This window comes from Mobula hypostoma, chromosome 24, assembly GCF_963921235.1.
Source record: "Mobula hypostoma chromosome 24, sMobHyp1.1, whole genome shotgun sequence".
NCBI classification, from domain to species: domain Eukaryota; kingdom Metazoa; phylum Chordata; class Chondrichthyes; order Myliobatiformes; family Myliobatidae; genus Mobula; species Mobula hypostoma.
Window position 1 is genome coordinate 29,647,029 of NC_086120.1, and position 26,520 is coordinate 29,673,548.

At 42.0% G+C, this 26,520-nt stretch overlaps 1 protein-coding gene across 1 annotated transcript; it reads left to right on the top strand.

Moving 5' to 3' along the window:
- Nucleotides 1-1,971: 1,971 nt before the first annotated feature.
- Nucleotides 1,972-21,970, top strand: LOC134337148 (zinc finger protein 367-like). The gene is made up of 5 exons (XM_063031993.1): nucleotides 1,972-2,265; nucleotides 6,242-6,392; nucleotides 12,185-12,304; nucleotides 13,628-13,769; nucleotides 18,307-21,970. The coding sequence occupies exons 1-5, from the start codon at nucleotides 2,035-2,037 to the stop codon at nucleotides 18,521-18,523; spliced, it is 861 nt and encodes a 286-aa protein (XP_062888063.1). The 5' UTR covers nucleotides 1,972-2,034; the 3' UTR covers nucleotides 18,524-21,970.
- Nucleotides 21,971-26,520: the final 4,550 nt, after the last annotated feature.

Here is a 26,520-nt window from a genome sequence, read left to right on the forward strand (position 1 = left end):
TCACTCTGCAGGTGCTCTGCAATGTGTTGAGTGTTGTTAACATTTTTTAAAAAAAAATCATATTTACAGCATCCGCATTATTTTGCTTTCGAGGTGTGGTGTACTGCCATAACTTGTTATTCACCCCACTTCTATTAAAAAAAATGCCCCGAATCACTACATCTTATCTTGATTCACCTTGACAGGAAAAGAAGAACAGGAGTTTCTGTTTATTTTTTGGGTTCCGCGATCAACACCAAGAAATGCAAACTTACGGACACAGTCCAAGAATAGAGAACAATAAATATTTTTCCCTCCACGAATGTTGCTCGACTTGCTGAGTTCCTTCAGCATCTGCAGATTTTCGTTTCTCCAGTAGGACAATAAATTACATGCATTACACTCATGCAGAAAGAATGAATATTTTCTGGAGGGATTTAAGTAGCCAACATGAATCAGGGATGATTAGTGATAGCCGCCTTGTTACGTGAAAAAAATAGTAATGAGTCAGAAGAACAAGTTAGGCTGGACCTTTTATGGGCTGGTTGACTCACTCGCTCTGAATCAGGTTTACTGACGTGTGCTGTGAAATGAGTCGTTTTGCAGCAGCAGAACACTATTTTTTAAAAAATCTAAATTACGATAAGAAATGTTAAGTAGTGTAAAAAGAGCAAATAAAAACCAAAAATAGTGAGGTATTGTACAGGGGTTCATTGCACATTAAGAGATCTGATGGCGGTGTGGAACAAACAATGAGGAGAGGGCATGTCCACTGTGATGGGATCCTTAATGATGGATGCTGCCTTTTTGAGGCATCGCCTTTTGAAGATGTTATCGATGCTGGGGCGGCTGGTGTCCTTGATGGAACTGGCCGAGTTTGCAATTTCCTGCAGCTTTTTCCGATCCTGTACAATGGCCTCTCCATGCCAGGCGGTGATGCAACAAGATAGACTGCTTTCCACGGCATATCTATAAAAATATGCGACTGTCGTTGGTGCAATACCAAGTCTCCAATTTAGAATCCATATCACTAATCTGAGGAGACTGAATGCAGTGTATCCAGTTTGCAGGTAGGATAGTGAGCTGAGGATTCCAAAGCTGCGAGCGGGAATTCAGGAGTAATGCAAGGAGTCTGGACATAAAACTCTTTAGGAGTGATTGTAGTAGATGGGATAGAAACATTTTAGAAGAAACTGCACACTGCTGTGAGATAGAATTAATAAATCTAGGCTTAGGAAAAGGGAAAGTTAAGGTGCACCATAAACTAGTTAAATGAAATGCCCTCTTTCTGTACCAGAAATCCTTTGTAATCATCTGAAACTAAAATGTCACAAGTAGCAGATGGAGTATGGAGATTACTTACATTATTAGAAAAACAGTTTATTTAGAAGGTGAGTGAGTATATGGTTTTCAGAAGGGAAAGTGCGTCCTACGTGATCAGAAAGGTGCATCAAAGAATTCGGACGGCAAACAATTTGTTAGTTTTTATTACAAGGGGATTAAAGTGAAAGAAAATGTTTTATTGCAATTATAGATATTTTATCGTGCATATTAAAATCTAAAGTCAACACGCTTTTGGATGCTAACGGATTGATTTTAGTGAATGGGATAAGAGGGAAAAGCCATGTGACCTATTCCTGCCCCTAATTCTTAATATTGCTCTAGGTTACATAAGGATTATGTCGACAAAAGAATTGCCCCTTTAAACTTTAATTTGTTCGATGTTACTGTACGTTAACAGTAAAGGAAGCGCTTTTTAAAAGCATACTTTTCTTATTGCTAACACAGGATAATGCGCAGTCCCGCATTAGCCTTGCCAGCACTTGAGTCATTTGGAGAGTTTTTAAAGGCGCTCACAGCTTTAAAGATCAGTTTAAATGCCAGCTTTGACACACAACCTCAGCAGCTGATTGGGCGAAAAGCGCGGGTGCTCCCTCGTGTCTCTGGTCTGATTGGTCAATGAAATTTCCCAGAAGCCAAAAATACGCGGGAGAGACACGGAGGATAAGAGACTTTACAAGAACTATACTTTTCTGTTTTTGAAACGAAAAATCAATGTATATCATTATGTCTGGCGCTGCAGGTTGCGATTCACCCAAACGGATGATCGTCTCTGTAATTAAATCTACATGCAATGCAGAGGAGGTAAATCTGGGTCACTTGTCAATGTATTTACCATGCCAATGGCCGGAAAGCTCCAACAGCATGAGCCCCAGTCCGACTCCCAGCATCGGATCGGCAGGATCTATTTCACCCGGGCAGAGTCCTGACCTCCCCGCCTACAAGGTAAATGAAAGTTGCCTTTCTGGCAATAATTTCTGTCTATTGAATGAATCTCGAAGGGGAGTTCTGCAGAGATAAGGGGATGTCAAACAGGATTTTAATACCTTATCTGCGAAAAAGTGAGAACGACATTTAACAAAGACTTTCTTTGCATTTAACCAAAATCAGTTTGTATTTGTATTTTAAATCGTTATTAATGTTAAGTTACTTAAAAGTGTTTCTGTAGTTCAGTTGCAGATGTGCGTTTGGTCTATTGCCAAGCAAGTTTGCTGGAAATCTTAGTTTCATTTCCTCCCCTCAGAGCAATGTGCTTTTCATATGTTTTTAAATTTAAGAAAACACATAATTGTGGTTTCTAAACAGAACGGTACTTTTACAGATATTATATTTCAATTAAACGTAAGCAAACCCACAGCTTGCAAAGTCTCCTCTTTTCTGATCATCGTTGTGATTGTTAAACGTAGTTTACATAGATTTTAAAAATAAAATTAATATTGTTGCTGAATATGTTGGGGGGGGGGGGTCGTTTCGCTTTTGTTATTGAATGATCTTATGTTGCAAAATATCCGCATAGAACCCGCCAAAACTGTGCGGGCGCCAACATTCTATCGCCATGGAGACGCGTGGCCCCGTCCCGAACGGAAGCGTATTTGATTGGCTATCGTGGGAGCGCCAATTTAAAGTGACTGTCAACCAAGAGGAAATTCAGGGACTTTCTGCCGTGTTCATCTGAAACAAAACTGCTGCCTTTTGAATTTGATAATTTTGTTTCTTTTAAATTAAAACTTACTTTGTATTCATAATCTGATCCCTCTCAGTCACTCAGTGCTTTGAAATAACTTCTCAAAACTCCCTGAGATTTCCACCAGACACACAATCCCGACTGTAATGGCATTAGTTTAAAAAAAACTAGCATTTATTTAACATCCTCAGCCTGTATTTTTAATCAAAAGATATTCATTAGTTTGTGTCACAGAAATTTGGGCTTTTATTTCCCTTCCTATTCGCTTTTACACAGCAAATGATTTGGGGTCGTGGAGGCACGTTCATAATGCACTCTGAAGGGAGTGGGATAATCTGAGACGGAAGGGCTTACAAGTTTATTGGGAGCGAGCAGGGGAGTGAATTAGTTGGATTGCTCTTATTTAGACTTGGTACCTAGATGGTTAAATTGTCTCCTGGCATTCTGTGATCACAAGGAGGCGGTAGTGAGCCGCCTTTCAGTTCAGTATGTCGCCTTTTCAGGTTACTGTATCTGATTTATAATGTCTATCTAATGTTTGAATGCAACAAGGTTCTGCCTCTGGCATCGTTTTCCACCCTCTGAGAGGTCTTTTCTAATTTTGGACTCTTGTTCATCCCCATATGTAAGGGGTTCACTGCCACTGTTCACTGTTACATAAAAAAAACCCTGTCATTGTCCTTGCTTCATTAACAAATTCTTTAAAAGCCTACAAGTTTTTGATGATTTGCCCAAATAATCTTTTGGGAATTTGGGGTCAGTTTTTAAAGTCACTGGTGTGTCACGCCTGAGCATTCTGCTTCGTTTGAAAATATAGTCGAACCAAATAGAAGTGGTTATTTTCGTGACCTGATGCCTGTATGTTTCAGATAAATTTGTTAAGCAGAGTGAAAGGATTGGGACCCTGATGGGCAATTTGCATCTTTTTTTATCAGTGGTTCAGTGGTGTTCAAGCACATTGAAATATGCAATGCTATTCACCTAGTACATTATCTCTTTTGCCTCTTTCATATCTCCAATTTGCTTCAAAGATTTACACTTAGCATGGGCAACAGAAATATCCTCCATCTAAATACGGGGAAGTCTAAAGCTAGTGTCTGAGAACTTAGCAACAAATAATTTTGTTCCCTGGATATTGATACCATTCCTCTCTGGAAATTGTTTGAAACTGATCTGACTATTTACAACATACATAATGTGTTGACCTTGAATTAAGCTCTGGACCACCTGTGCCTTTTGCCAACTCCTGCTTTCCTGGTCAGTCTTCCTGATATCTACATACTTGTTACCCAATGTTCTGGCATCTTTTAAGCACAAGAGGTTCTGTGCATGCCGGAAATCCCGAGTGACACCTACAAAATGCCGGAGGAACTCAGCAGGTCAGTCGGCATCTATGGAGAGGAATAAAAAGCCAGTGTTTCGGATTGAGACCTGTCACTCAGGGATGAAGGGTCTTGGCCCAGAATGTTGACCATTTGTTCCTTTCCATTGACGCTGCCTGACCTGAGTTCCATCAGCATTTTGTGTGTGTCATTCTGGTGTCTCTGTTCTAATTCAAGGTAAGTCCTGTTCACCTATCTCTCCAATGTTCAAAACGTTTAAATTCTCCTTGATTCTGTGTTTTTCCACAGACTTGTCTCTCTGTATATAGAAACATAGAAACATAGAAAATAGGTGCAGGAGTAGGCCATTCGGCCCTTCGAGCCTGCACCGCCATTTATTATGATCATGGCTGATCAACCAACTCAGAACCCCGCCCCGACCTTCCCTCCATACCCCCTGATCCCCGTAGCCACAAGGGCCATATCTAACTCCCTCTTAAATATAGCCAATGAACTGGCCTCAACTGTTTCCTGTGGCAGAGAATTCCACAGATTCACCACTCTCTTTGTGAAGAAGCTTTTCCTAATCTCGGTCCTAAAAGGCTTCCCCTTTATCCTCAAACTGTGACCCCTTGTTCTGGACTTCCCCAACATCGGGAACAATCTTCCTGCATCTAGCCTGTCCAATCCCTTTAGGATTTTATACGTTTCAATCAGATCCCCCCTCAATCTTCTAAATTCCAACGAGTACAAGCCCAGTTCATCCAGTCTTTCTTCATATGAAAGTCCTGCCATCCCAGGAATCAATCTGGTGAACCTTCTTTGTACTCCCTCTATGGCAAGGATGTCTTTCCTCAGATGAGGGGACCAAATCTGCACACAATACTCCAGGTGTGGTCTCACCAAGGCCTTGTACAATTGCAGTAGTACCTCCCTGCTCCTGTACTTGAATCCTCTCGCTATAAATGCCAGCATACCATTCGCCTTTTTCACCGCCTGCTGTACCTGCATGCCCACTTTCAATGACTGGTGTATAATGACACCCAGGTCTCGTTGCACCTCCCCTTTTCCTAATCGGCCACCATTCAGATAATAATCTGTTTTCCTATTTTTGCCACCAAAGCGGATAACTTCACATTTATCCACATTAAATTGCATCTGCCATGAATTTGCCCACTCACCCAACCTATCCAAGTCACCCTGCATCCTCTTAGCATCCTCCTCACAGCTAACACTGCCACCCAGCTTCGTGTCATCCGCAAACTTGGAGATGCTGCATTTAATTCCCTCATTGAAGTCATTAATATATATTGTAAACAACTGGGGTCCCAGCACTGATCCTTGCGGTACCCCACTAGTCACCGCCTGCCATTCTGAAAAGGCCCCGTTTATTCCCACTCTTTGCTTCCTGTCTGCTAACCAATTCTCCACCCACACCAATACCTTACCCCCAATACCGTGTGCTTTAAGTTTGCACACTAATCTCCTGTGTGGGACCTTGTCAAAAGCCTTTTGAAAATCCAAATATACCACATCCACTGGTTCTCCCCTGTCCACTCTACTAGTTACATCCTCAAAAAATTCTATGTCTGTAACCTTTTCTAAACTTTTCAGCTTCCCAAGATATCTGTGCTCTTTACAGTCATGCCAGACTCAGAATTAGTGGCTTTGCCTTCAACCGTCGGAGTTCCCCAATTCCCTCTGTCTCTTGTACTCTGTCCCCTTTTGGTCATTTTCTTTAAACACCTATCTGTGTTGATTTTTGTTTAGTGTTTCTCTTGAGTATTACTTTGGGGCAGTAAAGTTTCTGCATAAATAGAGATTAGTGCGATAACCCTCACTTTTTATTCAGGGAGGTTTTCAACTTAACAATGTCAGGATTTCACTGCTGATGCCCTCGGCTTGTGTGTTTCAGGATGGCATGCGGCGTGGCCGTCCAAGAGCGGAGATCGTCCGTGATTTGATCACCGAAGGTAATTTGTCCACCAGCCGGATCCGCTGTCACGTCTGCAATCGAGTATTCCCACGGGAAAAATCACTACAAGCTCACAAAAGGACACACACTGGTAAGCAAGTGAGGAGAGCACAGACAACTGATTGGTCCCTTTTAATAAACTTTCAAAATGTCTATTATGACTGCAGTTACCCCAAAACATTGCCACCTTCTCAGCTTCCATTGCAAGGCCCGAGTTATGGATCTCTTTCAATGTTGATCTTGCCCTCTTTTTGTGATCTGAAAAGTCCCGACAATGTAATTGAATTTGTATCAGATTGTTCCCTATGAATTAGAAGCACTGATCTTTCCAGTGAATTTCATTCCAGTAGTTCCATGCTAAAAGAAGGGAGATATCTGGCTTACTCCCACATTTCAGCTCCTGTAGGTTATATTACTTCAGTTGCTTATCATTGGACTTAAGGTTAAATACGATAAAGGTTCCTGCCTCCACGACCACTTCCAAAAGCGGCTTCCAGCTCATCACCACCCTCAATGAAATGTATTTTTCTCACTTCCCATCTAATCCTTTTCCCACACATGGTAAATCTAAGTTCCCTAGTTATTGACCCATCTTTTCTAGCCACCATTGTTTAGACCACTCATTATTTTATACACGGTAGATACAATTTGCCCATCAGGGTCACATTCCGTTCACGCTGTTTCAGAACTTTATCTTGATAAAGTTCTAGCCTTTGTTCTGAAGAAACCAATGCCAGCATAGCCAATATTTCTTAAACCAGGCTGTTAATTACTTTTTGAGGTTAGTTTTTGTTTCATCTACAGACCTTAAAATTTGGTATCACTCAACACTGAAACCTCTCTTGGTGCCTAAGTCTTGAACTTTAGGCTCTCTTTCTCTCTCTCTCTCTCTCTCTCTCTCTCTCTCTCTCTACTTCCTCAAGACCCCATTCCTCCTAATTTGAAAGCAGGCAAGATCAGGCTGAAACTTCTCAGTGAGCCAGACAACTTCTGCAGTATAGAAACAAAGTTAATATTTCAGGTCATTTCTGCTGGGAAGTTACTGATCTGGAGGAATCAATTTCTGTCTCCATAGAATGATAACTTCCACTTCCGATTTCCAGAACTTTCTCGTTTAAAGTAAGTATAGTGGTTAAATTGCTGGGCCAGCAGCCAGAAATTCAGGCTGTTGATCTAGACAGGAGTTTAAGTTTCACCTTAGCAGAGGTGGATATTAATTAAATAATTAAATAAACCAGTATTTTAAAATCTAGTAACATTAAGCACAATACTGGATTTTAGTGAAGGGCTATCTAGGTCGCTGATGTTCTTTGCGGAAGGAAATTTGCTGTCCTTTGTCACGTGATCGGCAACAATCGAGTCAGGTTTTATAAAAACAATCAAACATTTATTAAAGCAACATACATCAAAGTTGCTGGTGAACGCAGCAGGCCAAGCAGCATCTATAGGAAGAGGCGCAGTCGACGTTTCAGGCCGAGACCCTTCGTCAGGACTAACTGAAGGAAGATTTATTAAATTCTGCTCAATATATAAAAAAACACACGGAAATCTTAACCGGAAGTAAACTGCTATGCGGCCATTTAACAAACTGTTACTCAATACTAGTTCTTAAAGCGATAAATGTGAAAACGGTTCTTAAAGTGGTAAATTCAAACACAGTTCTTAGAATGGTAAATTCTAAAGTCCAAGGAATTTATACAGTCAATTAGGAGAGACTTTCCTGAAGTAAAGAATTCCTTGAAGACATGACATCACTGCCGATCCCAGCCAGAACCTGCCTTGTCCGCAGGATTCACGATGACGGAAATAAAACAGTTCAAAGGCACTGACCTTTCTCTCTGGATACTAGATACTGCACAGCCTTTTCTGCTGCTTTTGGTAGAGGCTATCTCATGCAGATCACTCTTTCTTGAATGAATTCAATAATGGTCGATTCTATCCAAAACTGCCGAACGACTCCTTCAGGTTCCCGTCTTCACTCTCCAATACTACTGAAAAGGTGCATCAACAAACCTGGCAGCAATTGGTTAAACTGCCGGCCCAACACTTTTGTACCTTACAATAGAATGTAAAACTCCGTTTAAAATCAAAACTGCGTCATAAGGCAAATACGCAGCGGAGCGGAGTATCTGGCTGACGTTCTAACTGGAAAAACTAACTGCATCACCAGGGGTCTACACTTATATACCCGAGGTGAACATGTCATCACGTGACCTCACATCGGCAGGAAAATTACATCATGTGACCTCCGCAAGACCATTACATCATGGTCATAAGACTGTCACAAGATATCTATGGGGTATTTAACACCTTGCTCAGTATTGTTGATAGATTCTTAATTAGTAAGCGTATGAGATGGAAAATAAATCAGCAATAATGGAGCAGACTTGACAGGCTGAATGGCCTAATTCTGCTCCTATATTTTATGGTTTGGTTTGCATGTGTCTCCAGATGCACCATTGGGGTTGACTACTAACTACCTTCTCAAAAAATGCTGGAAATGAAAACTAAGTTCAAATCCAACTAGCGGATAAATGTAGGAAGTTGCCAAATTAGCAAATCATGCCCACCTTAGCCTGATCTGTGCTGTTAACAGATTTAACTAGGAATTGGCTTTGCTGATCTTGGAACAGCAGAGTTAAAAATATAAATCCATTCCTTCTGGTTGTGCAGCAATCTTCTCATAAGTATGTAGTCCTGATCTGCTCTTGAAGTTTCTGTTTTTGTCCAAACCTCTTGGGTACGAATGAAATGAGGATTGATTTTCACTGCTTCTGCCTGGTGTTGTGGGTAAGGGCTGAAGGACAGTTGCTTCATATGAGGGAGAGAGGGGTCAGTATTCATGGTCCCTTTAATATGGTTGATGAAACCAACAGTTTTATCTTTTAAAGGGATGGAGATTTACACTTGACCTTTCTACCAGGTCTCCTTGCCCATCTTTATTTGTGTACCATGACTTACGGTATTCTGGGATCCAGCAGGTTCTGGACAATCACTTCTGATCAGAACTACACCTGTGTTCAATCCAGAAGTTGAACACAGGAGGTTAAATCCAAGGGAGGTGCAGAATTGTCGGTTCCTTTAGATATAATATAAATAAGTGAATAACTCCTCCTGACTTCAATTCGCTGCTGTTGGCCTTGTATCTATATTTCCAGATCTTGGAGTAGAATCGTGGAATTCACAATGGAGCAGGAGGCAATCTGGCCAATCCCGATTGTGCTGCAGCTTGGGAAGAGCATCATCCTTGTTCTCCACTCTGCTCCGGACCCCCTTCTTCTCCCATTCCTTAAGATTCAGATTCATGTTTATTTATCACATGTACATTGAAACATGCAGCGAAAAGTGTCGTTTGCATTAACTACCAACCCACCTAAGGATGTGGTGGGAGCAGCCTATAAGTGGTTCCGGTGCCAATGTAGCACACTCACAGTGCTTGGCGGAACGCAACAAAGCAAACCTTCTTCCTCTCTTCCACCTTCACACCTGGACAGTCCTCCAACTCCAGCGCAGGCCTCTGGGCCTCCTGGCTTTGGCCATTGGGTTATGACTTCCAATCAGCCTTTGGTATCAACCCCCTTACTAGCCGAGGATGGGAGCCCATGGCTCTAACTCTGAGTGTGCTGACTGGCCAGCGCTCTTGCCTCCTGATCTCACAGATGTGTACTGATCCGGGACAGCCAACGACCACGGATGTCCTTTGTTTCTATGTCCATGTTTCTGGCCTTTCGAGCGTGGATTGGACGTCTGGATTCTGAATGTCCTTCACCCCGCATCCATGTTACTGACCTTTTGAGCGTGGCGTGGACGTCTGGACTCCAATGTCCTTTGTCCCAATTCCACATTGCTGCCCTTTCAAGCAGAGAGCAGAGGCCTTGACTAAGTTTTTGACTCACTGCCATTTTTATCATAATTTTGGATTGTTGCAGATTCTGCATATTTAAAAAAAAATCTCTGTAGATCTTTTTTCTCCCCCAGTGACTTTGATTATGGAAAACCATGGTCAGCAATGTCCACATCGGATATGGTACCTAGACAGACAGTGATTTTAACTGTTTGTAATTGGGATCTAGTTATTGACCAACTTGCACAGGGAGTGGGTTTTTATTTGCTTTTCTATTAATTAGACTACCCTTAAAAATATAAGCTACCTGTTATAGGTGTGATGAAATTCTCTCCTTTTGCTTGGATTGGAACAACCCAACAACAGTGAAGATCTTTGCAACCATACTGAACAAAGCTGCCCATCTGTCTGGCACTTCATCCACCACATTAACCACCCATTCCTTCTATCGCTGTGGCTACAATGTGCCTAATCTACTAAAAGTACTGCAGTAACCAAGGCTTCTTCCCTAGTGCTTCACAAGTCCATGACTGTTGTCTCCTCTAAAGAACAGAGGCAGGAAGCACGTTGGGGAAAGTCACAGTGAACAAATTCTCTAGAACTCTCACTCCATACTGATTGACTATACACCCAGTGGCCACTTTATTAGGTAACTCCTGTATCTAATAAAGAGGCCACTGACTGTGTGTTTGTAGCCCACCCATTTCGAGGTTCGATGTGTTGTGCGTTCCGAGATGCTCCTGCACACCACTGTTGTCACACTTGACTACTTGAATTACTGTCGCATTCCTGTCAGTTTAAACCAGTCTGGCCATTTCTCCTCTGACCGCTCTCATTAACAAGGCATTTTCGCCCACGGAACTGCCACCCTCTGGGTGTTTTTTGTTACTTGCATCATTCTCTGTAAACTCTGGAGGGAGGTTGGTAGTTTTTGAGTTACTCAAATCACCTCTCCTGGCACTAGCACTTATTCCACAGTCAAAGTCACCTGGGTCCCATTTTTTTCCCATTCTGATGTTGGGTCTGATCAACAACGAAGCCTCCTGACCATGTCTGCATGCTTTTATGCATTGAATTGCTGTCATATGATTGGCTGATTAGTTATTTTCATTAATGAGCAGGTGTACACAATAAAGTGGTCACTGAATATATATGCAAACAACAGGAATTCTGCAGATGCTGGAAATTCAAGCAACATACATCAAAATTGCTGGTGAACGCAGCAGGCCAAGCAGCATCTATAGGAAGAGGCGCAGTCGACGTTTCAGGCCGAGACCCTTCGTCAGGACTGAATATATATGACAGTTTCGTTATTGTTGCTGGAGTTTCTTCCCCACCACCACTGTCACACCTTCGCAACTGCCATGGACCAAGAAAGCACTTTCCACCGCCGTCTCAAATGCTATTAAGAATGGGCACTAAATGCCTCATCCCAGGAAAGAATTAATAAAAGCAAGTTGCTTTCAATTTGAGTATTTTTTTGCTTTCCATTTCCCAAGCAGAACTGTGGAGTGGTTTTTTAAAACCCCTCTAACTGATCTCTTGTTGCCCTGAAAACGTTATCCATCAGGAAGGGTAGGGACATGATTAATATAAGCAGGTGTTTTCCATGGAGGTTGGGTGAGACTAGAAATAAGGTAATAGGTTAAGAGTGAAAGGTGAAAGTTATAACAGAAACCTGAGAGGAAACTTCTTCACTCGGAGGGTGATGTGAGAGTGGAACGAGCTGCCAGCAGAAGCGGAGGATGCAGATTCAACTGCAACCTTTAATAGAAATATGGATGAGTGGGGCATGGAGGGCTATGATCCAGGTGAGGGCCGAGAAGACTAGGCAAAAGGGTAGTTTGGCATGGACTAGATGGGCTGAATGGCCTATTTCTGAGCTGTGGTTCTCCATGACTGTGTGATAGCTACAATACGTTTAGAATTTTGATGTTTGTGATGTCTGTATCATGTGCCGAAGTGATTTCTTTTTAAATTGTGTGATTTTACCTTGACATTCTTTCCCCTACCTTTGCTCCCTTTCTGTGTGGCATTAGGTGAGCGTCCGTACGTGTGTGACTACCCCAGCTGCGGGAAAGCATTCGTGCAGAGTGGGCAGCTCAAGACCCACCAGCGCCTACACACTGGTGAGAAGCCCTTCATCTGTTCCGAGCCAGGTGAGTGAGTGAGATGCCGAGGACTGGTGGGGTGGATGTGAATTACCTGGCAACCTGACAGTTAGGTGCAGGAGTAGATCACAGAGTTACTCGGCACTGCTCCACCATTCAGTTAGATCATATCGATCTGACCTTGGCCTTGGCTTCATTTTCCTCCCTGATCATGAAAACCCTTGAAGACAGACTTTTGGATTAAATGGATGTCTGTTCGTTGTAAGAAATGGAAGCAGGAATAGGATGTTTGTCTCTCTGTCATTTACGCAACAACCTCCTGTATTAATCTAACGTCTCTTCATTCATGTAAGATCTAAAAGATGATCGATCTGAAATACTTTAGCTAAGTGTTTACCCTTCAGTGTTGCTGGATTTATGAACTCTGTGGCATTTGGTGGGAACCACTTAGAATGAAGGCTTGAGAGAAGGACCACCTTATGTGATCGAATAGCCAGTGCATTCTCCAGGAATGTTCTGCCCTATTCTTGTATTTGTATCCAAAATTCGTCCTCAATCTTATTGCTCCTTTCTCTATAACCCTCTGCAGCGTGCAGATATCCAGAAACCCAGTCCCAACCATAGCTGGTCATCCATTGTACCCACAAAGCTTTTGCTCACCTATGCTAATATATCCATTTATTCATGGATGCATATATGGTGCCAGTGCTCGGGATGTTCCGGTGTTGTGCTTCCTTCTGCTGGCTGTGACAGTCTGAGAGGCTGCATAGGAAGAGAAGACAACGCTCTGTCTCTTTTGGGTCTGTGTAATACCCTGTATGTGTTTTGCTGTTGATCGGGATGGCCACTATTGGTGACTGTTGAGCTTAATACACTCAGTCACACACAGGATGTGGACGTCACTGGCAGTGTTTTCGTTTATTGTCCATCCTAACTGAGGACTCATAAAAGGTAGATCTGGATAGTCAGAAGGGTATGGATGACAGATTTCCTTCTCTGAGGGATGTTAGTGAACCAGATAGGGTTTATAAATAGCAGTCTTGTTCTCTTCTGTTATGTTGGGCGCCATGGTAGCATAGCCGTTACCACGGCGCTATTACAGCTCGGGGCATCGGAGTTCAAAGTTCAGTCCCAGGGTCTGTAAGGAGCCTCTGTACGTTCTCCCCTCGGAATGCGTGGTTTCTTCCCGGTTCTCTGGTTTCCTCCCACAGCCCAAAGATGTACTGGCAGGTTAACTGGCCATATCTCTAAATCAAAAAAATAAATAACGTACTTTCATTCATTCAGATCCAAGTACATTATTTATAATTTATTTATTTTAATTAAAATAAAATTAAGTGACATTGAAACTTTTCCTTCTACCATCGCCAGGCTGTGCCACGAAGTTTGCTCATGCCAATCGACACTGTGCCAAGCATCCATATGCCAGGCTAAGGCGGCAGGAGGGTGCATCGGACCAGGACCGTGTCGCGACCATTGAAGAGGACAAGGCAGTGGCAGCGTGGCTTGCAAGGTAAAGGGCTAAGTACCTGATCAAAACCTGGCATCGTACAGGTATCAAGGAGTGGGGGGCCACTCAGAACCTTGGTGCCTGCTCGTGCTGCCCTGTAGTTGCCTCCACCCCACCACCCCTAAAGTTCACCACAGTGATCCCCCTTCTGCTTATGAAAGTTGGTGAGTCTCATGATGGTGGAAGGGTCGGTGATAATCGGTCTGCCAACCAGATGCACCTGATGGGGACTGAATATGGAATCTTTGTGGGTGATTATTGAAATACCACCAACACATCACACGACCAGAGGAACAAAGTCCATGGTGAAGAGAAAGGAAATTATGTAAACGAAGTGATGTTTAAACCTCAGTGATTGTGCAAGCCCCAGTTCCTCAGAGCTGAACAAAGTCTACAGTGCAGTAATAGGCCACTCAGCCCATCTGGTTCTTGTTGTGCCTGTGCTTGTTTCTCCCTACTGTATCCATCTCCATTGGGAGAAACTTCTAATCCTTTCTGCTTTCTCCCTGCTTTTCTCCTTAAATATCTTCATGCTGCTTCCTCAACTCCTGACCACAATACATGAGAGTATTCCGTGTGCAGGGACAATATCCACTTGCGAGTAGTAATCATGTTAAAGGTGGGCAGGTGTGAGTAATATGCATAACCATTTCACCCCTCCGGAAAAGCTGATTTTACATTCCTCTACGTAGCCCTCTTGGAGTGAGTTCATGTTCTCAGGGGAACATGATTCCTTCGCAAACTTCTCTCCTTTTTGGAGGCCCAGTCATTGGGTAGATTTAAAGATGAGGTTTATAGATTCTTGATTTGTGAGGGTGTCAAAGGTTATGAGGGGAAGGTGGGTGAATGGGGTTGAGAGGGACAATAAATCAGCCACAATGAAATAGTGGAGCAAACTCAATGGGCCAAATGGCCTAATTCTGCTCCTGTGACTTACGGTCTTTTTATAGGATTCCTTAAAGCCCAGCCTTTTGCATTTGTCCATATGTTTTTGGGTGATTTTCCTCGTTAAAGTTGTTATATGACTTCAACTGTAGCAGAAATACGACCTGCTGGAATAGGCTGAGTCAGTGGGGAGCAGAGTGAAGTCCAGGAGTGATCCAGTTGAAAACAAGTGCTGTCAGACTTAACTTTGTAGAATATTTCCAATACAGAGGAAACCCTTTTGACCCATCACGTTATTGCCAGTTCTCTATTAATACTTCGTGGGTTATCATTTAAATACCACTTCCATGCCTCTCCCAACCAGAATGGAGTGAATTCCATGGATATTTATCCAATCAAGTGATGGGTTAAATGTCAGTGATTTTACCACCACATGCTTGGCCCTTCTATGCAGCTCAGCAAATTTTTAACCGGCATAACTTTTCCCTCTTGCCGTTCTTAATTCTGTTCCATTTTTATCTTATATCTGTGATTTCCAGTCCTTGAATCCTGTACCATTGGAAGCAGCCTTCCCTCCCCACCACCATCTACTCTGCCCAGACTCCTCATCATTGTATTTACTTTTATCAAATCTCCCTTCAACTGTTTAAGGCAGTCTTCACATCTACAGTTGCATAATTCCTTGAAAGTGGAATCACAGGAAGATAAGGTAGTAAAGAGAGCTTTTGAAAACTGTATTGAACAAATCACTGACTGGATGAGCCAAAATTTCCTCCAGTTAAACAAAGGGAAAACTGAAATAATTGTGTAACTCTCGGTTTGGCCAGCGGCTTAATCTAGGGGAAAAGAAGACAGCCCTTGGCCCAGCCAAACTTAAGAAATCTTGTTTGGGTGGGTGCTGCGTGATGTGTCCCCTGTTACAAATCAGTACTATGAAATAACAAACAGTCCATAATATGCGATTAAAATATTGAGCTTTATAATTCTTAATTTGACTATATGGCTAGTAGAGAAACAAAGAAAAGGGCCCATTTTCATGAAACAGTCTAATGTGCAATGTTGGAGCTCGTGGTTCCGTTCATTTGTTCCCCGACTACCTCCTCAGAGTGTAGCCGACCCTTGGACCCTTGCTCAAAGTTCATTGCGTCCAGCCGTCTACCAACTCTCTCCATTCACGTCTTCTCTCCTCATCTCTCCCCAACAAAAGACCGCAAAATTCCTGCTCCCAGACCCACAGGAAAGAACAGCATCCCTCTCATTGGCTAACATACATTCCAAAGCCCGTTATCTCTAGTCATAACCCAAACATTGCTGCTACAGTGAAACCATTACCTTAGCAGTGAAACATTACAGAGAGGCCATTACATTAGCAGTGAAACCTGACATGTGTTACAATTGTTTTTGGTGTCAAAAATGAACAATTAAAAGTCAGTGCTCACTTAGAATCCCTGTCGTTACAGACCACAAACCAAGCCAGAAGCTTTGGTGTTGTGATGGACTCCAACTTAAATTTTAACTGCCACATTAAGACAATTACAAAGCCAGCCTTACTACTGTCTTAAAAATATAGTGAGAGTTTAAGTGCTTATGTCTCAGCAAAATCTAGAATGACTCATCCGTGCATTTATTTTTAGTAAGCTTGATTACTGTAATAGTATTTTCACAAGTCTGTTAAAAAAAATCCCACCGGCAGCCGCAGTTCATTCAGAGCAGTGCTGCTGGAGTCCTCACTAAGACCAAGAAAGTAGAACACATCACCCCAGTTCTCAGAACGCTACACTGGCTTCATGTCCATCAGAGGATTGACTTTAAAATATTACTACTGAATGGTCTTGGCCCAAAATATATCTCTGATCTCTTGCTGCATTATGAACCTTCCCGATCTCTCAGGTCATCTGGGGCGGGTCTGCTTACCGTCCCCAGGGTCAAAACTAAACATGGTGAAGCAGCTCTTGGTTACTATGCTCCGCATATCTGGAATAACCTTCCAGAGCATCTGAAGTCTGCCCCAACTTTAAGTTCTTTTAAATTGAGGATTAAAACTTTTCTTTTCGCTCTATCTTTAATTAGAACCTCCTGCACTGTAACTTACATTTATTATATCTACTTTTGTGTGATTTTATTCTCCTATATATCTTCTGAAATTTGATGTTTGATTTTTATATCGTGTTCTATGTAAAGCAGTTTGAACTGCCTTGTGTTTGAAAAGTGCTAAACAAATAAACTTGCTTGCTTGCTTTTAGTACACTGGCCTTCATAAATCTAGATGTTGAGTTAAGGATGTTATGTTGATGATGTAGAAGACGTTGATCAGGCTAAATTTATAGTAATGTGTGCAATTCTGGTCACCTACCTACTTGAAAGATTAGATTAGATTATGAGGACACGCAGTCCTCTTTTATTGTCATTTAGTAATGCATGCCAATAAGCTTGAAAGAGTGCAGACAAAATTTGCAAGGATGTTGCTGGGACTTGAGGATCTGAGTTAGTTATAGGGAAAAGTTGAATAGGTTAGGACTTACTGGAATTTATAGCAGTGTAGGAGAATAAGAGGAGTTTTCATAAAGGTATAGAAAATTATGAGAGAGATAGTGTGAATGCATGTGGACTTGGGTTAGGTGAGACTAGATCTAGAGGTCCTAGGTCTAGGGTGAAAGGTGAAATATTTAAGGGGAATCCAAGGGTGGTGTGAGAGTATAATGAGCTGCCAGAGGAATTAGCAGATGTGGGTTCAATTATAACATTTACAAGAAGTTTGGATAAGTACTTGGATGGGAGGGGTTTGTAGGGATGTGGTCTGGGTGCAGGTAAATTTGATTAGGCTGAAGATCGGGTCTGCATAGATTGGATAGGGTGAAGATGGGGTCTGCATGGATTGGATAGGCTGAGGATCAGGTCTGCATGGATTGGATAGGGTGAAGATGAGGTCTGCATGGATTGGATAGGCTGAGGATCGGGTCTGCATGGATTGGATAGGCTGAGGATCGGGTCTGCATGGATTGGATAGGCTGAGGATCAGGTCTGCATGGATTGGATAGACTGAAGATGGGGTCTGCATGGATTGGATAGGCTGAGGATCGGGTCTGCATGGATTGGATAGGCTGAGGATCGGGTCTGCATGGATTGGATAGGCTGAGGATTGAGTCTGCATGGATTGGATAGGCTGAGGATCGGGTCTGCATGGATTGGATAGGCTGAGGATCGGGTCTGCATGGATTGGATAGGCTGAGGATTGAGTCTGCATGGATTGGATAGGCTGAGGATCGGGTCTGCATGGATTGGATAGGCTGAGGATCGGGTCTGCATGGATTGGATAGGCTGAGGATCGGGTCTGCATGGATTGGATAGGCTGAAGATGGGGTCTGCATGGATTGGATAGCTAAGCTAAGGATCGGGTCTGCATGGATTGAAGAAGCCAAAGGGCTTCTTTCTGTGCTGTAGTGCTCTACGACATGCAAATTTTTCTTTGCAAATGTGTTCTTTCATCCCAGAAAGCATTCTTGTAATTCTTTTGTGGACCCCTCTGATGTCTTCATATCTTTCTGGTTATAGGTGACAGAAATGAACACAGTTTAATAAAAGATCAGCCCAACTTCCTTTCTTTAATACTGTTTGCCTCAGCTTGACATTCTTCTTCAATTTGTGACTCTCTCAGGTATTGGCAGAGCCGGGAGCAGAGGCAGACCCCTACGAAGGAGGGGACAGGTTTCCAGAAATCTGACCAGGAGCAGAAGAACTCAACATACAGCCATCCGGAGAAGGAAGTGTTGGCCCCCTATTCTGGCCACCAACTGCAAGAGCAGAATGAGCGCTGGCACGGAGCCCTGGCACTTATCCAACTGGCAAACCTCTGCTCGGCTGAGCCGCTCTGAATCACATACTCCCTCCCTCCTATATTTGCTCGTCCGCCCTTTGCAATTCTGCCCTCAACTTTCCCCAGCTCTTCATACAGAACCACAATCCTTTTCTTGCCCACCTCATTCCCACTCTCCCTCCTGGCCATTCTTCTGCCTCTTCTGCCCCACTTTGCCTGAGAATCCGCAAGGAGAGAGAGTGGGGTAGGAGTCTATAGGGGAACCAGCACAAAACTCTGCACACTGTTTGATGTGGTTTTCCCGGTGGATCAGTCCCATAATTATTCTGAATTACCAAATCCCTTATAATCTGTAACTTTTCCTTGACCTGAACTGATTTTAGTCAATTTTGTGTTATCCTTTGTGTGACAAAAATGAGGGCTTTAACAGATCCCACTTTTTTGATCCTTTACTGAGTCTTAATTAAGGTTGCATTGACTCTGAATGCATGGCTATTTTAATTTTAAAATAGAACATTTAATAATATATATAATTATTAATTCTTTGTAACTACTCTCATTGATTCCTTAAACTGTGAAGCTCATGCTGAGTTACTATGTTATCTGTTCATCTCTCCTCTCCGCTGAGGCTTCCATTTATAAAGCACTTTCATGTCTTCAGGTCCTCCCAAAGCATTTTGCATCAAATTAATTCTTTTCGAGATGGACTCACTGAGAGTGATGAGAGAGTTTCAATGCAGCAGGGAGATAATCGCCAGATATTCCATCTTTGTTGTTTATGAGGGGTGAACATTAGCTGAAGCATATTTTTCAAAATAGTGCGGCAGATCATTTCCATTTTCCAGAAAGAACAAATGCACCTGAAAATGGGATCAGCATATGCTCACTTGGCCCCTCAAGCCTGTCCACCATTTAATATTATCATGGCTGACCTATACTAGTATTAGTAGCAAAAACATTTCACTCTCTACCATGTCAAGCCCCTTGTATGTTTGAATAAGGCTAATTTTGGCCTTGGATTTAAAACAACATTTTGTCTGCAATATCTGCACATTATTCAGGGCGCTAGAGTGTTAACTGGGGTTATTTGCTGGAGGGCTGCTTGAACACACAATCTTTGGCTTGAGATCAGAGAACAAACCATTGAAAGTTAATGGTTAAATCACTGATCTCTAATTCCAAGAAAATGGTTAAATGAAACTAGTTAATGTAGGGGTTGAAAAAGTTGGGCAGAGCCATCAGAGGTGGATATACTTAACATTGTCACTTCTGTGTGGTTCTGACCACAGTGACGATAACCGTCAGGGTATACTGCCACCATCTGCTGTGTTCAGAAACTGCAGCTCATAACCCCTTCCACATTACACTTATTTTTTACAACTTTTCTTGCTCTTCATTCGACTAACTGTCACCTTTATCGCTTTGCTCACGTGTTCAAGGTTTTAACCATAAAGTTTGACCTTGTGCTGTTGTGTTGTGGATCGAAGGTTTCGTGGTAGCTCAACCCTCTTGGACTACAGTGGTGGGAGGGTTTCGGATCTGTCCGGGATCTGGGGTGTTGCAAAATGACAGATTTTGTAACTGTTTGAAATTACAGAACGTTGGAGGAGTCTGGTACAATTTGTTGCACATTGCTTGCATGTTTTTTTTTGCTGACTGGTAAGGGCAAGCTGAGAAGGTAGTGTAGCAACAAGAAAATGGGGAAATGCCAGAGGAGGGAATAGAATTAAGGGGTAATGGAGCAATAATATTACAAGCCACGTCAAAATGCCCCAGGACTCTTCAAGCACTTCAAATAGTCTCTGCTACATTATTTGCTTGATCTGTACATTTCTCTGACAGAATATAGTGAAATTCTATATGACTGCTTTCTTATAACAGAAACAAGTAAGGTTTTAGTGATGGGATTAAATGCATGTTAAAAAGTATGCAAGGGGTTGTGGAAGAGATGATAGTGATGAGTCAATGAAAATTTTCATTCCAGTGATATCTAATGCAGCCAATGAAGTACTTTTGCAAGTGATAATCTGGCAAGCAAGATTCAAGGACAAGATAATGACTGTTTTAGTGATGTTAGTTGGTTGATAACCATTGCCCAGGGTACTGGAGAGACCTTTTGTATAGCATTATTAATCACCACTTGGAAAAAAATTTGGGATGAACTTTCAGCACTCCCCATCTCCCTGGCTTACCTTTTGTGCCTTTTAAACTAAAACTCAAATCTGAAATCAGACTTGGTCTTGAGAGAGCCATGAACTAGTTACAACTCTGAAGGATATGAGCTTATTACGGGTGGGTGAGAGCAGAGGTTGATAGACAGGGGGCTGAGGGGAAGTGAGGCAAGAAAAAGGAGTAGTAGAGGAGGGGAAGGGAGAATGGAGTTTGGATCTGAAATGTAAAGTGGGAGAGAGCAAGGGAGAAGGGCAGAAGCTGTGGAGTAACAAAGAGGAGGACAAGGGAATGTTCTGTAGAATTAAAACAGGTTTTGAGCATTGCAGGTCATACCCCTGCAGATTTGTTCACAATTATGGTGAGACCTATGTTTTTTTTATTTTTAGAACAGCAAAAATAGCACTTTTTAAATGAGAAATTAAGCTAGTACATCCTGATGAATTAGTGACAAACCCAGGAAGAGCAGTGGGGTTATTCACAATTTAATCGTAATTACATCCAAGCTCCTGTTTGTGATTTGCACAGAAAATCACACTTACTAGAACAGCAGTGGGATTTTTAAGTTCCAACTTTTGCACTACAGGGTAAAACCACTGCTGTCTGTGCAAGGTGGGGTGAAAGGTACTGAATAGGGTCCTGTGAGGAGAATGGAAAACAAAATGGTGGTTGTGGCAACTTTTTGAATGCACTCTACCGCTGCATTATTTTGTTTGCTGAGTGGTACATGTTAAAATGTATCCAAGGAGCAAGTTCCTTCTTCATTCGTTGAAACAGAGTGGAACCAAGATTTAAGTCCTTGTGTTCCGTGGGGAGCAAGAGGCCAGTGCAGTAGTTCAGTGTGACTGAAGGCTGCAGGTCTGGCAATTCAGATTTTGTGTACAAAACTTGGTTTTTGAGAAAGGTTGTTTTATAAATTAGGAGAAAGATTAAATTTATTCTGAATCCCTTTAAACTGTACATAAACATTCAGGAAGGGGAATACTGATCCACATAATGATTTTCTGAAATTAAGCTCTTTAAAATTTGTAGGGTTTAAAGAACCTTCAGTTCCATGACAATTTGAAAATCAAAGGGTTTAATTCTTGGACAGATTTTACTGCACCAGGTTCTGGAATAAAACATTTAGAGTGAGTGGAGCTGACAGTAATTGGGAGAAGCTTCCAAAGCATTAATATCCTGGATCTAACTCATTCCTTTATGTACTAAAGAGATGTGAGCTGGGGTGACTGAAACACCAGAGTTTGGGACTTGGCTTCTGTGAATGTGTAATTAGTTCGTTAAAGTTTTTTTGCAAAGACGACTGTAATTTGATTGCACTGTATATAAACTATTTAATGAATGGCGAAAGAAATTTAATAAAATATCTCTTTAGTTTAAGACACCTGGCCTGTTTTTTTTTTCCTTTTCAGAGATCCGGTTTTTTAGTATGTAAGCTCTTCCAGCAGTGTTCACCTTGTAGGAGCACAGAAAGGTTACAGCATGGCAAGAGACCATTTGGCCCTTCAAGACTGGACCAGACTGGCATACGAGCAATCCAGCTGATTCACTCCCAGTAGTCCTGGAGACTCCTTCTCCTCTTGAATATTACAATGGAATCTGCCTCCACTAAAATTCCTCGTCTTGTTCTTATCCTGAGACTATGCGCCTTAGTTTCAATCTTCCCTCACCCAAACACACTCTCAGTATTTACCTTTAAAGCTTCCGCAAAGTCTTGCATATGATAACCATCTCTTGTCCTTCCAAACCCTGGAGAGAAAAGAGCCAGCCTGCTTAATTTTTCCTCATAAGATAATCCTTTCTTGCTTGAAATTGACCAAGTGAACCTGTCTGTGTGTTTCCATCAAAGCTAGTATACCTTTTCCTGAAATAGAATAGAACTCCAGCTGTAGCCTCGCTAAAGTTTGTCATACAGTAACTAAGCTTCCTTCACGTGGATTCCAACAGAAATAATATTTTTATGTTTTGGATCCACCTATGATTACAACATTCTTAATGCAAGTTGTCTTCTATTAAGAATCATCAGTCTGAACTTTCCCTGTCCTTGAATGTTGTGTACCATCCCGCGCATATCTGGCATTTTCCATTTTGATTTTTGAATGTGCCTACATTAGAAAACTAGGCGTACCATTGTTAACGAATCTCACCGTATCCAAAATTCATTATTCTCCTGCCCCACAAATAGAATGCAGTAATGAAGGGATTATTATTTTCTCTGCTGGATTATGTATTGCATTGAACTGCTGCTGCTAAGTTAACAAATTTCACGCCACATGCTGGTGATAATAAACCTGATTCTGACCACTGAATGATCCATTCAAGTTCCATGTTGAGTGGTCTTTCTGTACGTCTCTGCATTTTTTCAAATTGTTAATCTCTGATGTCGTTCTGAAAGTTATTGAATTACCAGTTGACCTTTCAACCTTAGTAATCCATTGAATTTATAGAATTGTTTGAGTGTTGAGAGAAGCTCTTGCACCCAAGGAAGATGTGACTGCTTTATCCAGGGATATAACCTTAGTCCTACTTCCTGGTTCTTTGTAGTTATGAATTTTTATTCACTTTCAAGAACTTTACTGAATTATTTTTGGAATTTATGATTGAATCTACCTCTACCTGCATTAAGGTATCACAACTACTCATTTGTCAGAAGATTTTTTTCTTTGAAGATTTGTCAATGACCACTTTGTACCATCAGGTTCAATTCCCTTCTGCCAATGGTAAAAGTTTTATTATATTTAACCCTTCATCATGTTGAATACCTTTATTATAATTACAGTACTTTGACGTTTTTTTTTCTGCTCTGAGGAATATTCCCACTCTCCCCATTCCCTCATGTAACTGAAGTCCATCTCAGAAACCACTCCAGAACCATTCCATGGAATCTGTCGACTATCAAAAGAAGTGCAGGCGGAGGCTTGTGTGATAACATACGTGTCAACTTGGACCTTCAGGACTCAATGGCCTTTCAATTGCTCTAAATAATATGGAACTTCTCCAGGTCCTTGAAGCTCTCTGTAAATCATTATCAACGCTGATCAAAGGCCCAGGCTGAGTAATAGTTCAAGTTGTTGTCACTGATTTCAGCACCTCACCACTCTCTGTGCACCAGACAGAGGAGGCAGGGGGATATATTAAGTCCCATCTCTTTTCCCCTTTGCACAACGTAGATTTCCCTGGGTCATTAAGTCTTTATCCAAATGAAGTAGTCCCCAATCTGTGGATTCTGCCTCTATCCTCTTCTTTGTCAGCAAGGCAACTATTGCAAGTGTCCCCGACTGTTGCCTCATAGACCTAGTTGACAGGAATGCACACAAAATCCTGGAGGAACTCAGCAAAGAGACAAATGATTGTGCTTTTTTTTAAAAAAAAGGAGAAATAAAATACTGATTAAGTTTGCAGGTTATCACCCAAAACCTTGAACAATTGATCTGGAGAGAGGAGTTTGAATTTCATCATGGATTAAAAACTTAAGTAAACAGAAATTAAAAAAAAAACTAGTCCCAGCAACTGTTGCCATGAAACAGACTTAAAAATCACTAGTGCACTAATGCCTTTTAGAGAATATTCTTCGTCTGGCTGGTCTAGTTGCGACTTCAGTAGTGTAACTGATTCTTAATGGCCTCCTGTGATCAGTGATAATTAGGAACGAACATGGACATTGCTTTATCCTGCTGTGATCAGACTCTGAAACAGACCACCTTTACACTAAAAGGGTCCTGCTGAAGGGTCTCGGCCCAACACGTCAACTGTTCTCTTTACCATAGATGCTGCCCGGCCTGCTGAGTTCCTCCAGCATTTTGCCTGTGTTGCTTTACACAAACGATGAACTCTTGATCTCTGTCTACATTGTTGTGGCCTTTGCACTTTTTTCCATCTTCATGGTACTTCCTCTGTAACTGTAACGCTATATTCTGCAATTTATTGTATTACCTCGATGTCCTTATGAAAGGAAGTATCTGTCCGGATGGCACACAAACAAACACATTTCACTGTATCTCACTACATGTAACAATAATAAACCAATTACATTTATGTCTGGGTAAAGTATCATTAGTCCTCAGCGGACCATGATCTGGGCATTTTAAGTGTTCATCTGAATGCTTCATGCCTGTTCTTACCCCTTCCAAAAACTGCAAATCTGATCTGTATTGTGTTTGTAGCGATCCAACCAAAACAAAACAATTGCTGCCCCTGGCAACCCTACGGATTTGCTATAGTTGCAGCGCGTGCCCCCAGCTCCAATAATGATCGCTTCAAAAGTTGAATCCATTATTAGTCATCAGCAAACATACAATCGTGAAGCGATGAAACTTAAAGTGCACCCAAGTGTAAGCTAAGCGTTCTTGAGCAGACAGCCAGAGATATGACATCCATCGGCTCCTAGCTACTACAAACTCCGATGAACAAAACATGAAGTCGTAACTTATTCCCCCTGTTTTTAGCACGCCCCCCCCATGAGACGAGTTCCCATAATCAATGCACAATACAGAATGCAATGTCGATAGAGAGCAGATGCGTGGCTCCCTCAGCACTGTTGCCAACCATCCAGAACTCTCCACAAATTTAAGACCAGTCTCCAAGACAGAATGGAAAATGCATTTAGCAAACTGGATTTTTTTTTTATAAATTCCCCCTCCCCTCCTTTTCATTTCCTTTGGTTCACTTTTGTTTATTTGCAGTATGTTTTGCAGTTGGAAACTTCTGTTTCTGGGTGGGTAAGGCGGCTCGTGAATCTGATTTCCAGAATTAGTGTTATGTCACGTACCAAGATACAGCAAAAAACCTTGTGTGCCATCCAGATACATCATTCCATACCTGAGTACATTGAGGTAGTACCAAAAGGAAAGCATGCAGAATAACACACACAAAATCTAGCAGAATATAGTGTTACAATAACAGAGAAAGTGAGGTGCAGATAGACAGAAAAGAAAGACTCAGCATTACTAATTAACAGTGGAGCTGAGAAGCTTAGAAATAAGGGCTTACTGACACATCTCACAAGCCTGCTGCATAAGATTATCATTGATCACATGTTATCATCTCCCTGCAATAGATAGATAACTTCTGACTGAAGTGAGCGAATAAACAAATTTGGCTTCTCTAGATGCCTTCCACTTAAAGGGAGGGAACTTCATGACAAGACACCAGTATGATGTAACTGTCTGTAGCAGTGATCACCACCCTGATATCCAGGGAGTAGTTATCGCTAACACGAGGAATTCTGCAGATGCTGGAAATTCAAGCAACACACATCAAAGTTGCTGGTGAACGCAGCAGGCCAGGCAGCATCTCTAGGAAGAGGTACAGTCGATGTTTCAGGCTGAGATCCTTCGTCCAGGACTGTGTCCTGACGAAGGGTCTCGGTCTGAAACATCGACTGTACCTCTTCCTAGAGATTCTTCCTGATCTGATGTGTTCATCAGCAACTTTGATGTGTGTTGCAGTAGTCAATGCTGCCAGTTCAAGAGAGGCAGAATTGGGGAGAGTGGGGTGGGGGTGGAGGGTGGTTGTTGAGCTTTGTTGCTGGATAGTGAGGAACATTACATGTAAGGAAGACTGACTCAGCTATAACATGACACAAACTTTCAATTCACAAATGAGCGATGACAAAAATCCAGGTATTTATTGATTCCAATGTTTGTTTCTTTAAAAAAGACAGATTATTTAATTATATTTCAATTCTAAATCCCTTTGTTTGTGTGTGTGTGTGTGTGTGTGTGTGTTTTTTTTAAAAAGAGACACAACACAGTAACAGGCCATTCTGGCCCAAAGCTCCGTAACCAATTAACCTGCTAGCCCTTACGGCTTTGCAATGCGGGAGGAAACTGGAGCACCCAGATGAAACCCACATGGTCACAGGGAGAACATACAAGATCCTTACAG